The sequence below is a fragment of the Canis lupus genome, chromosome 31, assembly GCF_003254725.2.
Source record: "Canis lupus dingo isolate Sandy chromosome 31, ASM325472v2, whole genome shotgun sequence".
Classification (NCBI taxonomy): domain Eukaryota; kingdom Metazoa; phylum Chordata; class Mammalia; order Carnivora; family Canidae; genus Canis; species Canis lupus.
Window position 1 is genome coordinate 37,848,366 of NC_064273.1, and position 14,337 is coordinate 37,862,702.

At 60.9% G+C, this 14,337-nt stretch overlaps 2 protein-coding genes across 3 annotated transcripts in view; one reads left to right on the top strand and one right to left on the bottom strand.

The window, feature by feature from the left end:
- CSTB (cystatin B) overlaps positions 1 to 14,337 on the bottom strand; it is a 449,713-nt gene that overhangs the window by 309,077 nt on the left and 126,299 nt on the right. The window lies entirely within an intron of this gene.
- GATD3 (glutamine amidotransferase class 1 domain containing 3) lies at positions 4,410 to 13,508 on the top strand. The gene is made up of 7 exons (XM_025462118.3): positions 4,410 to 4,562; positions 4,692 to 4,744; positions 5,748 to 5,861; positions 6,615 to 6,734; positions 9,485 to 9,577; positions 11,558 to 11,714; positions 12,781 to 13,508. Exons 1-7 carry the CDS (start codon positions 4,452 to 4,454, stop codon positions 12,907 to 12,909), a joined length of 777 nt encoding a protein of 258 aa, XP_025317903.2. The 5' UTR covers positions 4,410 to 4,451; the 3' UTR covers positions 12,910 to 13,508.

Sequence of the window (14,337 nt, forward strand, 5' to 3'; positions counted from 1 at the left end):
TGGACGCCCTCTGCCCAGGAGGCTGGAAGGTCATAGCTCAGGCCTGCCTATCAGGTGGGGACTATTTACTTTGGAAAACTGAATTTTTTGAAAGAGCTAATGAAATGGTGTGTATAATCGTAGGACAAATATTCCGGTTCCTTATGAAATGCTAACTGGGGAAGGGGCTTATGCTGAGGTAAATATGCAAACTGATTATCCAGCAATAGCATACAGTCAAATTTCACAGTGTGCCCTTAAGGCCTGGAAAAGACTTCCTTCAACAGGGACCAGGTCGGAAGAGTTATCCGAAATCCGACAAGGACCAGATGAGCCTTATCAAGACTTTGTGGCTCGCTTGTTAAAAGCAGTAGGACGCATAGCAGTGGATGGGGAAGCAGGCACAATCACTGTGAAACAACTGTCTTTTGAAAATGCTAATTCTGCCTGCCAAGCCACTGTACGACCCTGGAAAAAGGAACCTTGGAAGACTACATTCGTTTATGTGCTGAAATAGGGTCTTCATATATACAGGGAGTTACCCTCGCTGCAGCACTGAGGGGGATTTCCCCTCAGGAAATGCAGAGGCGTATGCAGCAAAGAGGTAACCAAAAAAGACGAACTTGTTCTCAATGTGGACAGGCAGGCCATTTCAAGGCTAAATGCCCTCAGTTAATAGGTGGGCTGGAAAGACCTGGAGAAATAGGGAAAAAACCCTCATCTCTGTGCCCCAGAGGTCAAAGAGGCTATCATTGGGCAAATGAGTGCTATTCCCAAAAGGATAAATTTGGAAATATTCAGGGAAACTGGAGGCGGGCCCGCTGCGGCCCCAACAAACAATAGCAGCAATGTTTCCTCAGATGTCCGCCCTGGGGCCAATACCGCCGACCTCCCAGACATCAGCAAATTACACCGGGGTACCCCGGCCAGCGCAGGATTAGACTTAGCCCCAGACACCCTGGTATATCTAGAAGCTGGACAAACCCCCAAAGCTATAACAACAGGAATATGGGGACCCCTTCCCAAGGGAACCTGGGGATTGCTTTTAGGAAGATCTAGTTGGACTATGAAAGGACTAAATGTTCACCCGGGAGTAATAAATGAAGATTATACAGGAGAAATTAAAATTATAGTAACACTAAAGGAGGGCATTCTCCATTTACAACCTAAAATGCCTATCGCCCAATTAATCATTATTCTTAGATATGAAACTTCTAACCCATCTGTAAAAGGAAAGCGGGGAGCAAATGGCTTCGGCTCCACCAATATTTGTTGGACTCAGCTGATTTCAGCCGACAAGCCATATATAACCTTACAAATACAAGGTCGCCCTTTGTCGGGTTGAGATAAATACTGGAGCTGATGTCTCTGTTATCGCCAGGCAACACTGGCCAAAGTGTTGGCCCCTTACAGATTCAGAGGTTTCTATAAGGGGTGTAGGCTACGCGTGTGCCCCTCAAATAAGTGCTAACTTTCTTAATTGGTCTACATCAGAAGGACATTATGGAACTTTTCAGCCCTTTGTCCTAAAAATAGATTTAAACTTATGGGGCAGAGATATACTAACCGACATGAGAGTTTTCCTCATTACAGCCCCAATATCTATGCCAAATCAACAAAAAATAGTAATGACTTTAATGAATAAAATGGGCTATGATCCAAGCAAAGGTTTAGGAAAAAATTTACAAGGAAACCCAGCCCCCATTTGTCTGATAGGTCAAACCACTGGAAAAGGACTGGGTTTTCAAGGGGGCCACTGAACTCTCCCCATGCACTGCCTATTGAATGGAAAAGTAATGACCCTGTATGGGTAGACCAGTGGCCCCTACCAAAAGAAAAATTAGAGGCAGCAGCAGCATTAGCAGAGGAACAGCTGCTTTGGGGTCATCTACAGAGCACTCACAGTCCTTGGAACACTCCAACATTTGTAATTAAAAAGAAATCAGGAAAATGGAGACTATTACAAGACCTCAGGGCAGTTAATGCTACTATGAAGCCCATGGGGACTTTACAGCCAGGGCTTCCCACACCCTCCGCTATACCCTTACAATTCAAGATGATTGTATTGGATCTAAAAGACTGCTTTTTTTTACCACTCCTCTGGCTCCCCAGAACTATGAGAGATTTGCCTTTTCTATTCCTAGCATAAATCATATGGAACCCGCAAAAAGATTTCATTGGAAGGTTTTGCCACAAGGAATGGCTAACAGCCCCACCTTGTGCCAAGAATTTGTAGCTAGAGCTCTTTCGCCTTTTCGTAAGAAGTTTAATTCCATCGTTTACTGTATTCATTATATGGATGATATTCTTCTTGCTGCACCGACCGACCGAGGAAATGTCGCAAGAAGCTTTCTCAGATCTGACCAACAGATTACAGCAATTTAATCTAGTAATTGCTCCTGAAGAGATACCAAAAAAATGGAGCCTTTTGAGAATCTCGGCTTCATTGTTGAAAATAAAACAATCAGACCTCAGAAATTATCCATTAGAACGCACTCGTTAAAAACATTAGATGACTATCAAAAATTAATGGGGGATATTAATTGAATTAGACCCTTCTTACATATTACAGCTAATGACTTAAAGCCATTATTTGATACTCCTAAGGGAGAGAGTGCTCCCTCATCTCCTCGCAAATTATCTGAAGAAGCCCAAAGGGCTTTACAGCTTGTTAATAAGTTGTCACAGGCACATGTAACTCAGTATGATCTTACACAACCTTTAGATTTAATCTTGTTAATGCCTTCCCAATTACCAGCTGCGGTCATTTGGCAATCTCATGGACCTTTGGAATGGATCCATTTGGCCTTAAATCAATGACATGTTATAAACGATTACACTAAAATGTTAGCCCAATTGATATTAAGAGGTCATCAACGCATTATTCTCATGATTGGTAAAGAACCTGATTACAGGGGGATCCCTGGGTGGCGCAGCGGTTTGGCGCCTGCCTTTGGCCCAGGGCATGATCCTGGAGACCTGGGATCGAATCCCACGTCGGGCTCCCTGCATGGAGCCTGCTTCTCCCTCTGCCTGTGTCTCTGCCTCTCTCTCTGTGACTATCATAAATAAATAAAAAATTAAAAAAAAAAAAAAGGGGCTTGAGCAACGGTTTTCAGGGCTCGCTTGTACGCGGTCGCCCACACAACACAGTAGATTCAATGTGCTCTGGCCTGGCCACAAAGTGAACTAGGGGCCTGTGCTGTCCTTGCTGGCCTGTTGGCCACATCTAATGTCCCTCCGAGGTATGTACATCTGGAGCAACAAACCCACCTCTTAACCAGGATCCTCTGGTGCCAGTGGGTCTGCCTTGCATGCTGACTAAGGGGAAGCTTGGAGGGTTTCACAAATATGCTAAGAATAGATACTTCCTTGTCTTTGTCTTGCCTATAATGTTGTAGAACCTTGAATAAAGCTGACACTGCTTGGACATCATCCACTGTGTCCCTCCTGTCCTCATTTCTTTACTTTTCTTTTATTTCCCCATCCCTTTCTCTCAGGACCCTGATCATGTTGCTGCAAAGCGTACAACACCTGTCCTCCTTACAGATGAGGACCCCGTCCTCCAGGCAGGGGCAAGGGACATCTCAAGACCCCCGGTCGAGGGCCCGCCAGCGCGTCCGCCTAAGCCGATGCTGACCCAATACAGATTGGAATTCCTACAGGTAAAAGTACGGTTTAGGGCTCTCAGAGAATATGCGCTCAAAAAGGTGGAAAAAGTTGAGTGCACTCACCACGCGTGGGACCCTCCGGATGGGGTCCTGGGGGGTCCCTCGGATCCCGGGCCAGCCCCCAAATGTCGCGCCCAAGATCGCGAACCCGAGAAACCACCGAGGAGCCGACACCGATGCAAACCCACGAAGGTTTATTTACAAGCTGGAGCCTGGGTCCAAGCGCAGCGGGACGCGGCGGGGCAGGGCCTTGGGCGCCGGGGCTAGAGGCGTAGCAGCTTCGTAGGGGCCAATGGAATCCCGACTCACCCCACAGCGACCGCTTGAACTGGCCTATGGCTCTGGGCTCGGGTCGGAATTGGCGCGCGGTTTCGGCGGGCACAGGGCGGGCTTCCGGGAAGGGTGTGCTGGGCGGCCGGGCCAGGGTGGGGGCGCCCTGAGCTCTGAGCAGGTCACGGCGGGTCACGCGGAGAGGGCGGGCGCCGCACAACAGGGAGTTATCCCGCTCTGCTAGTGCAGGGGTAGGGGATTTTTGTTGAATTTCCTGGGTCCCACGGGGCCGACACCCGAGGGCCCCGCATCCCCGCATCCCCGCGGGCGACGACTCGGGCCGGGAGGCGAGGGACGGGGGGGCGCCTCGGCAGGTGCGGGCGGGAGCCGAGGCCGGGTCGCACGGGGGCGGGGGCCTGGCTGTGCGCAGGCGCGGCCACGCCCACCGGCGCGCTCGCGGGCGGGGGCCGGGCGGCCGTGCGCAGGCGCAGGCGCACGCGCAGACGCAGACGCAGACGCAGCCGCGCAGTCATGGCAGCGGTCAGGGCGCTGGGGGCGTGCAGGCTCCGGGCGGCCTCTGCGTTCGCCCCGCGCGCGGCCTTCCACGGCTCCGCGCCGCGCCCGGGGGCCAGGGTCGCGCTGGTAGGCGGTAGGCGGGCGGCGGGCGGCGGGCGGCGGGCGGGCCCCTCCCGGGTTGGCCGCCGTCACCCCGTCCCACCCCCCGCCCCCGCCGGTGCCCCGGGCGGACCCCGTGACCGCTGCCGCCCGCAGGTGCTGTCGGGATGCGGGGTCTACGACGGGACGGAGCTGCAGGAGGCCGCAGCGTAAGCCCCGGGGCCGCGGAGGACGCCGAGCGCAGTCGGGCGCCGTCCCCCGGGCTCAGCCGGCAGCGGGCGGCCGTCCCAGCCGGAGCCAGCCCTGGCCGCGGCCGCCTCCGCGGGGACCTGCGGGCGAGGGGCGGCGGGGGGCGGGGCGGAGGCGCGTCCCTGCGGCCTGCGGGTGGCGGCGGGGGCGGGGGCGGAGCCAGGGCGGGGCCGGGGCACGTCCCTTGCAGCCTGCAGCTGGCGGCGGGGGGCGGGAGGCGGGGCCCGGGGCGCGTCCCTGCGGCCTGCAGGTGGCTGCGGGGGCGGGGGCGGAGCTAGGGCAGGGCTGGGGCATGTCCCTTGCAGCCTGCGGGTGGCTGCGGGGGACGGGGCGGGGCTAGGGCGGGGCCGGGGGCGCGTCCCTCGCGGCCTGCGGCGGGGGGTGCCCTGCGGGCGCCGAGCCTGGAACAGACTTTGCACTGGGCGGTCGGTCGGCCCCGACAGCTTCCAGCCCGGGCTGCGTGTGCAGAGCCCTGCGGGTGCCAGAGGTCAGGGCCTGGGCACCGGCGTGCTGCTGGCTCTTCCCCGCACCTTACGCCGCCGCCTCCTCCGAAGGGGGAGCCTGGCGCAGGGGGGCCCTCCCTCCGGCTGTGACGGGAGCCTGTGGCACAGAGCGGGACCTGGACTGAGTGTCGGGCCCTGCATCCGCTGGCCCGCGGGAGGGAGTGCATCCCGAAGCAGCAGCCTGGGAACCTCAGCGTCCAGGCTCTGACACCAGTCACCCGTGCTCTGCACCCCGGTTTGTAAAGGGAGCCTGGGGCCAGCTGGGCTCCGCAGGCTAGTTCAGGGACAGCGAGTTGGCGCCGTGGGTAAGGCAACCCTAGCTTCCTGTAACCCAGTACGAGGGTCGTGTGCGGGAGGGGCTTCCATGGGGCATCTGCAAAAGTGCTGCTCGTAGTCGCACGTTAGCAGGGACGCCGGGTCGGGTGCGGCTCAGAGCCTTGTCTGATTTTCTTTCGTGCAGGGTGCTGGTTCACTTGAGTCGTGGCGGGGCCGAGGTGCAGACCTTTGCTCCTGACATCCCTCAGATGCACGTGGTTGACCACACCAAGGGGCAGCCTTCTGAGAGCGAAAGCAGGTGCAGGTCCTGGCGCCGGCGGCCTGGAGGGTGGACAAGGCCTGATAGAAGCTCCCTGAGAACCTGCATGCTTAGGTCCTCTGTCCCACTGGGAATCTGGCTGCGTTCCGAGGCACGTGTCCCTGGATGGAAGCCTGGGAGCTCTGGCCGTTCTGTGACGGCGCCCTGATGATGCTCTTGTGACTTTGTCACACTTGCCAGACGTCCTCCTGCCGTGGGGCTCAGTTTGGACTCCGGCCTCCTCCCCCTGCGTGGGCCCCAATGTGTCGGGGCGTTTCTGTCCTGAGGGCTCGTGCAGTCTCTGCACTCTGAGCTCCTCCGTGCCCATCCTGTCCGACTCTGGCAGCAGGGCATTTTCCAGCCAGTCCAGACAGTGAGAGCTCTGTCTCCTGGGAGCTGCAGTGCCCCCGGCAGCCCCCAGGCTTTGTCCTGCTGCCTGGGATGTGGGCCTCGGGCCGCACAGCCTGGGGAAGCAGCGCCTGCCGTGGCTGACCCCAGGTTCCTTCCCTCGCGCCCTGCGCTGCCGTGATCTTCTCACCGCCGTCCTGTTTTTCGTCAGCCCACACGACTGAGTAGGTCCAGATGCTCAGAGGGGCTCTACTGTCTTCTGTAGGCCCCGACCTCCAGCACACGTGCCAGTGTCTTCCCTGGACCAGAGGAAGTGTTTCCTGGCTGTGGGGTGGCCTCCCCTGCACCCCGCTCTGCTCTCTGCAGGCCGACACTGGCTTCAGGCCTCCCTGTGTTCTCTCCCAGGAACGTCCTGACGGAGTCCGCAAGGATCACCCGGGGCAAGATCACCGATCTGGCCAGGCTCAGCGCAGCCAATCACGACGCTGCCATCTTCCCTGGAGGCTTTGGAGCCGCCAAAAACCTGTGCGTGTTGGAGCTCTGGGGTCTCTGCTTTTCACCTGTAGCACAGCGGTAGATGGGGCTGGGGGGCCACAGGCTGCATGGAGGACACTGCTCTGGGACGGGGCGTGGGCGGAGCTCTAGCAGCACGTGGATTTTTCTCCTTTCTGGGCGCTCCCGGTACCAGCCACCGTGTGTTGGGGGAATGGGGGGGCGGGGGCGTTCTCTGATTAACCACCGTGCTGGCCGGTCTTGTCATATCAGGACTGAGTCCCGTACGTGTCCCTCACTGACACCGACTCACCTGTTGACCTTGCAGCAGGGAACCCGCTGTTCTAGCGGGCCGTGCGGTGCCTGGTTCCCGCCAGAGGAAGGGAGGCCCCTTGCTTGGGTCATTGCTGGGGAGCTGGCCCTCAAGCTATCACCACACCAGCGTGACGCGCTCCCGGTTTCAGGTCCTCTTTCTGTTCTCATTTGTTGATCTCTTCTTTCTGGGCACCTCATGGAAATTCTCCACTGGCCTCATCGTGCCAGCGTGTCCCTTTTGGGGTGGCTTCCTCGCAACTGACGTGGAAGACCGCGAGCAGCTGCACCTCACGCATCGGGCTTCAAACGTGTGCTGTGGGGGTGACAGCCTGGACCGTGCGGTTTTCATTGGAAACAATACGTCGGCATGTTGGGCTCTGGGTGGAGTGTTTTCCTGTGTCGTGGGCAAGGAGGCAGCCACTCTGTCCCACGCCCAGGGGCCCCTGACAAAGTGTGTGGCTGTGAACTCAGATGGCCGGCCCCGGCCCTCCGCCTCCCTGCTCCCAGACCGCGTGGGTGCTGGGTGCCGCCTGCACCCTCCCCGCACGGGCTCGGCCAGCACGCGCCCCTCAGGCTCCCCTGCTGTGCCATCTGGGTCTCCTGTCCAAGGTCTCGGCCGCCACTGCCTCCTGTGACAGGCTCTTGCCCTCCCTGTCCTCCTCTGTGCTCTCCGGGTCTCTGTGAGCCCCATGGGACCTGGCCAGGCCCTCTCCCCTGCTGCTCCTGCCCCAGCACCCCCTCTGACCTCCCCCTCCCTGACCTGTGTGCCACTGCCTGCCTGAAACTCAGCTGGGACGTCATGTTGGTGTTCGAAGCTGCTTCCCCTAACCTGGGCCGACTGTCAGCTCATCCCCTCCCTCTGGCCTCCTTGTACTCAGGGCACCACGTGGGGCAGGGTGCAAGCCAGATGCCTTGGACCCCTGTGCTCGCTGCACCCCCACTTAGGTTAGCTGACGGGCTGCAGCGCAGTGGGTGGCGTCCTGTGCCCAGAAGTGAGGGAGGCGCCCAGGCAGGCTCCCTACATGTTCGGACAGCTGTGGCTGCCCTCGGCCTGCAGACATCTGAATGGGTCTTGTCCAGGGCCGAGCCGGGTGTCCCGAGCCCCTTGAGGCAGTGCCCAGACTCCTGCCTCCTGCTGGGAGCCCTGCCTCCCCTCACATCCACTTTGTCTTCCAAATCCAGCCTTTCCGGTGATCGCCCCTTGTCACCGCCCCTTCCCACACCCTCTGGCGGTGGGGGACAGAGGACGGTCTCTGTTGGCCAGACTTACGCTTCTGCCAGGATCAGGGTTTTTTTCTCGGGAAATGAGCCTTATCTCTGGCCAGCAGCACACCGCCCCTGGGGTGAGGGCCCTTTAGGGATCTGCCGGGGTGCTGTCTGTGGCCCAGCCGACCGCCCACACATGGTTGACCTGGAAGCACAGGTGCGGTGTGCTGGGCTGTTGGTGGGTCTTCGTCTCTGCATTTGAGGGAGCAGTGGCCTTGGGTCAGTGCTCCTGTCTGTGAGCTCGCCCCTCCTGGGGGAAGCTGTAGCTTGCGGGCGTTTACCCCAGTCTCCCCTGACCTTTTTAGAAGAGAGGCCGGCTCCTGGGGGTTGGCCTCCTTAGCCGTGGCTGTCAGCTGTGCAGTGCGCACGCAGCAGGAGCGACAGGTGAGATCGCTGGGGCAGAGGTTCACAGTGGGAACCCGGTTCCTCCTGGTTGGGGCCCTGTTAAGCCTGTCATCCTGAACGTTGTGTTTTTCACAAACGGCGTGGCTTACTGGTGGCCTATTAGCCACCTCACAGCGGCACAGGCGGGTCCGTCAGGTAGATGACCCGACTGACGGACGCTTGTGTGGCCTGATGGCTTCGGGGGGTGCAGGTGTGAGTATTTAAGGTGTAAGACATGGTACGTAAGGACGCGCGTGCCTACCCTGAGCCTCCGTCGGTGCCTGGGCGGCTCACGGGCACTGACGCAGCAGCAGACCTCATGGGATGGCGGCGTCCACACGTGCACGGGGCAGAGAGCGTGTACTCTGGGATCTGATGGGTCCCGCCAGTCGCCTTCCGTGGAGGTGCCAGCACGTAGCCGCCAGCTGTGGGGGGAGGCCGCCCAGACCCCTGAGCTGCTCGCCTGGGGAGAGGAGCCGCGTCTCATCTCACCACGTGCCTCTTCCTCGTCTGTGGGGTCCTTGTCGCAGCTTCTGGGCCCGTGTGGGTTTCGCTGCTCCTGGGCTTACGGAGCAGAGCTCTGAGGACCCACGCACCTGCTGGCTTTGGTTCACTCTGGGGTCTGCTTCCCCTCCCCTCCCCTCCCTCCTTTTTCCTGATTTAAAAAGTAGAAAAAATTATATGTAGTTGCGTGTAAAGCCACGCACACGCGTGTTACCTGCTTACGTTGGATGCTGGGAGTTAGAGCCACACGTTCGTCTCCGGGGGGGTCGGAGGCTCCCCAGGCACACAGACCTGAGGACGCCTTTTCTTGTCAGGAGCACATTCGCCGTTGACGGGAAAGACTGCAGAGTCCACGAGGATGTGGAGAGGGTCCTGAAGGAGTTCCACAAGGCCGGCAAGCCCATCGGGTACGTGGGGCGGGGAGGGCAGGGCCGCGTGGTCCTAAGGCTGACTTCACTGAGGGGGTTCACGTGCCGTCACGGGTGCCTTCCAGCTTGGAGAGTTCCCCGGTCACGTGGTTACGTCAGTTTCTCCTGGTGACATAATGGGAAGGAGAGCTTCTAGAAAGTTCCCCCTGCAGCCCTCCCCGCCCCCCAGCCTTTTCCAGCACCCCTTCCCTCGCCTGGTGTCTGCCTTCCTGTCCTCACGCCAGGTAGCCTGGTGCGTTACCTGTGAGCACCATTCCCCACGCCCTCCTGTGGGGCCGCGTGGCCCCTGCATGCTCAGGACGGCTGGCACAGCCACTATGCACCAGATCTGGCCTGCGTGGACCTCCCAGCGGTCACCCCTGGCTTGTGCACCAGCGCATGTGTTGGCCGTCCACATCAGCGTGCTGGAGCGTGGAGAGGGCTCGGCTTGGAGTCCACCGTGGGAGAAGCTCCCTCGCAGCCCTGCTCTGCCTGGCGCACCGAGGACCGCTCCCTGGGGCTGTGTGAGCAGGGTCCTGTTAGGACAGGCTCTGTGCAGGAGCTCCCTCCTCGTGAAGGTGGTAGCCGTGGGTCCGGCGGTCAGGCTCGTCTGCTCGGAAGAGACCTTGCGGAGCCGTCAGGGAGCTGATGACAGTGGTGCCACCTGCCTCTCCCCTCCCGGGATGCCATCCCTGGAGCGGCACCCCACATGGGGGTGAGCGCCGGGGAGGACCCTGGTGCCCTGCTTGCTGGGAGCACAGCTGGGGGCGAGGGTCCGATGGTGGTGCCACCTTGCTCGTGTGCCCCCTGACCTCGGAGCGGGAGTGGTGCCCGCGGGCGCCTGCGTCTGGAGCACGTGGCTCGGGCTGGCTTCCGTGTCCACAGCCGGAGACAGGGCGGGTGCTGGTGTGTGTGCGTCCTGTGCTGGCTGCCAGGTCCCCCGCGGGCTTGTGACCTGGGGCGCTTTGGAGACTCCACACCTGGTGACTTTACCTACTTGGTGGCTGAGGGACGTTTCCCCCCCACAGGTTTTTAAGCAAGTTGTTTTAGGTTTTGTGATGTTTGAAAACAGACGTGAATATGTTTTGACGCTATTTTTTCACAGCTTATTTTGGCAGGTTGTGCACAGAGCCTGTCCGGTGGGCACGGGAGAAGCAGGCCCGCTGAAGATGAGCGGGGGGAGAGGGCTGGGCTGCCGCTGGCAGTGTGCGTGGACCCCGAGGGAGGGGAGGGGAGGGCAGGGCCGTCCCCGCCAGCCTCACGACGGGGTGGCCCGGCCTGCAGCCGAGCAGTGGATGCCACACGCATCCCCCGAGTGCACACAGCTGCAGGCAGGGCTCTGGTCCCGTGTCTGGCACCTGGGGGTCTGGTGTTGGCCAAACGACCAGGCTCAGGAGCTGCAGGGCAGTGGGGCCCCGGGCGAAGAGCAGAGCCTTAGAGGAGCCCCAAGGGCACACATGGGCCACACCGCCCTGCATGCCACCATGTGCACCTGGGAATGAACAGCGGGGCTCAGGTGCTGTGGGCATGGCCTGGGTGGGGGTGCAGTGGGGCTGGCACTGCTGCGAGGGGCCCCTGGAGGCTGTGGTAAGATACAGCTGCTGGCATCTGGCACGTGGGGCAGCGGGTGTGCGTCCACACGCCCTTGCTCTCCAGCAGGTCCCATGAGACTGCTTCTGGCACCCTCTCCAGAGAAGGGTCCCTGAGTAGTCCGGCTCTGTGGTGAGCTGCGGTTGTGTGAAAAGCCCCCAAAAGTCGGGCCTAAGTCCATTGCTGCCATCTGTTCCCCTCTGCGAGGTGGCCTGGCACCCACTGGCATTCCGCTGTGTTCCTGGGGCCCAGTGGGGCGGTGGACTGAGGCTCGGGGCATATGTAGCAGCTGGCGCCCCTCCCCAAGGCCACTTCCGTTCCTTCCGTGTGCCCCGCTGCGCCCCAGCATCCACATGCGGCCCCGTGCTCACCTGGTCCCTCACTTTTCAGCTTGTGCTGCATCGCGTCTGTCCTCGCAGCCAAAGTGCTCCATGGCGTTGAGGTCACCGTGGGCCACGAGCAAGAGGAAGGTGGCAGGTGGCCGTATGCGGGGACCGCGGAAGCCATCAAAGCCCTGGGCGCCAAGCATTGTGTGAAGGAAGTGACCATATCCTTTCTGCCAGCCGTGGTGACGGGACCCCCCTCTGGGCCTGGGGGACTGCGCTGCTGGGGGCGTCTGGGAGCACGTGCATCACAGGCGTAGCACCTGTCCCCTGGCCGCGTTTCTAAGTTGGCCGGATGTTGCTGCCCCGGCCCAGAGCTCCGCTGGGCTGCCTGGTCGGGTGAGCAGACGGCCTCAGGTTCAGTGGGGCAACACTGCGCCCCGAGGGCAGGGAGCGCACCCCCGGGAGATACAGGCTGCAGGTGGAAGAAGCACGGGGGCTTGCCTGGCTTTGCTGGAAGTGCTCTGGGTGGTGGGGATGGGCAGGCAGCCCAGGCGCTCCTCCTCCTGCAGGGGACTCAGGCCGAGCACGTTCCAGGTCCACACCAGGACCCAGACTCCATGTGGGCCAGAGCGCGGGAACAGAGCCGCACAGCATCCCAGAAGGTGCTGGAGACGACAGGGTGACCCCTGGGTGTCTGCCTTTCCTTGCAGGCGGTTTAAGTGTCTCCCTGCTGCGCAGAGTGGCCAGCAGAGCCGGCGGCTGCCTGGGTAGAGCTGGCCGCAGGGCCTTTGCACTGAGTCCAGGGAGGTGCATGTTGGCTGGGGCGGAGCGAGGGCCAGGCCTGTCACTGCCTGGTGTTGGTGTGACCAGGACAAGAGTGCAGCCATGTAGGAAGGGCCCCGGTTGGACTGGCCTCTTGCTGCAGGCACTGGGACGAGCTGTCTGTTACAGTTTCTTGGTGGGAAGACCAGAGGTGCTTCTGCTGTGTCCAGGGTTGCTGTGGGGCAGCCCAGGTGTGCGGGTGTGTCCAGTCCCTGGGCTGTGCCGCCCTGGGGTGTCTTGTGAAGCCAGCAGTCTGCTCGGGAGCTCCTCTCCTCCTCGTGGGTGTGTCCTCCGCTCACGGAGCGCAGGCGGTGCAGGCCGTGCAGGCTGCGGGTCGGTGTGGGTCGTGGGCCCTGTGGGCAGAGGCAGCAGGAGGAGGAGCCCTCGGGGCGGAGGCGGGGGAGCTTCACGCCTGCACACCCCCTGGTCCTTGCTGGGTGAGCTTCTTCCATAACTTCTGTGCACGAAGCCCACGTGGACAAGAAAAACAAGGTGGTCACGACCCCGGCCTTCATGTGCGAGACGGAGCTTCACCACGTGCACGACGGCATCGGGGCCATGGTGAAGAAGGTGCTGGAACTCTGCGCCAAGTGACGCGGCCGCAGCCCTGCCTCCTCCAGCAGGGGGAGCTGCTGGCCTGTTTTCCTCCGCTGCTCGCTTGCTTGGGGCAGGAATTCGCTGTCCTGTTTGTAGCTCTGTCCGTAGCTATGTCCCGCCTGAAGAGGCGTCCTTGATGTGGGGCTGGATCGGGGTGCACGCTCTGTCCCCGTGGCAGAGGCTGGACTCGTGTGTGACCCGAGATCGAAGTGGGGCCTGCTTTTCCAGGAAGAGAATCGGGACTGACGTCACCCTGCTCTCACGTTTGACCGGCTTAGGGTACTTGGTGTTGGGGGAAGAGTTTCTGTAAGTTCACGAACTAGTCATTAGGAAATCCACCTGTCACTGATGGATAATTGGAAGCTATCTAATCTGTAATAAATATGCACTACAATGACGAGGGGGCTGCATTTGAGGCAGAGAGGACGACCGCGTGCGGCGCCTTCTGAAGCTGGCACGTGAGGGGCGCTAGCGAGGGTTCCTGCCCTCCAGGAAGGAGAGGTCACGGAGGCCCCGCAGGGTGGCCCCAGGCCACGAGCAGCGGCCCACCTGAGGTGTACGAAGAAGGACCAATAAAGTGTCTGGCAGCACCACCAGCCGGTGTCCGTCGTCGTGCGTGCGTCCGTCGTGGGGAGATGCGTTCAGGGTGGCAGCCTGTGCGGTGCGGGCTTCACCCCCAGAGGCACGTTTCCCCCTCTGGTCCGGGTGCTGTGACCCCCGGGAGGGTGTCCCCAACCCCAGACGCTGTAGCGTTTGTGCTTCATTTGGATTTGACGGAGCTGCTGGGGTCCACACAGCGGCCGTTGAGTTTGGTCCAGCTCACTCTGAGCCGTGTCGGTGCCGGCCTGGGAACAGGGCACGGATGCGCAGGCCCCTACCCACCCCCTATAAGGGGTAAGTGACGCTGAATCCGCGGTTTCCCCTGGCGGGAGCGCGGGCACCTATGGACACAGCAGTAGCGCCAGGTATCACACCCCCGGAGCCCCCGGTGCCCTGCCCACCTGGCACCTGTGCCCGCTGGCTGCACGTCTCTGACCCTTCCTCCACCGCCCCCTGTGCTCCGAGGGCCTCCCTTGGTCCTGCTGTAGCAGGAGCCCCCTCGGCCCACCCGCGGGCCCAGCCGCCCTGGCCACGATGGCCCTTGGCCGGGGAGGCGGCACGCGGCGAACACCGCTGTGGACGGAGAGCAGACTCCACCCCCGGAGCCGCGCTCAGGGCGATCGCGCGCCGTGCGGCTGTCCCCTGGGCCGTGTTCTCAAATGGGCCTCCGCTGGGGCTCTCCCGTGTCCTGCGAGCACTGCGTCCACGGTGTCCTTGGGGGTGCCCTGGCCGTGTCCCAGTGTGGGGCCCCCGGGCGGGGGGCGTCCCCAGCTCTCCTGGAGGAGCTGCAGCAGTGCATGGGCGTCCCGGCGGCCCCAGCCCACG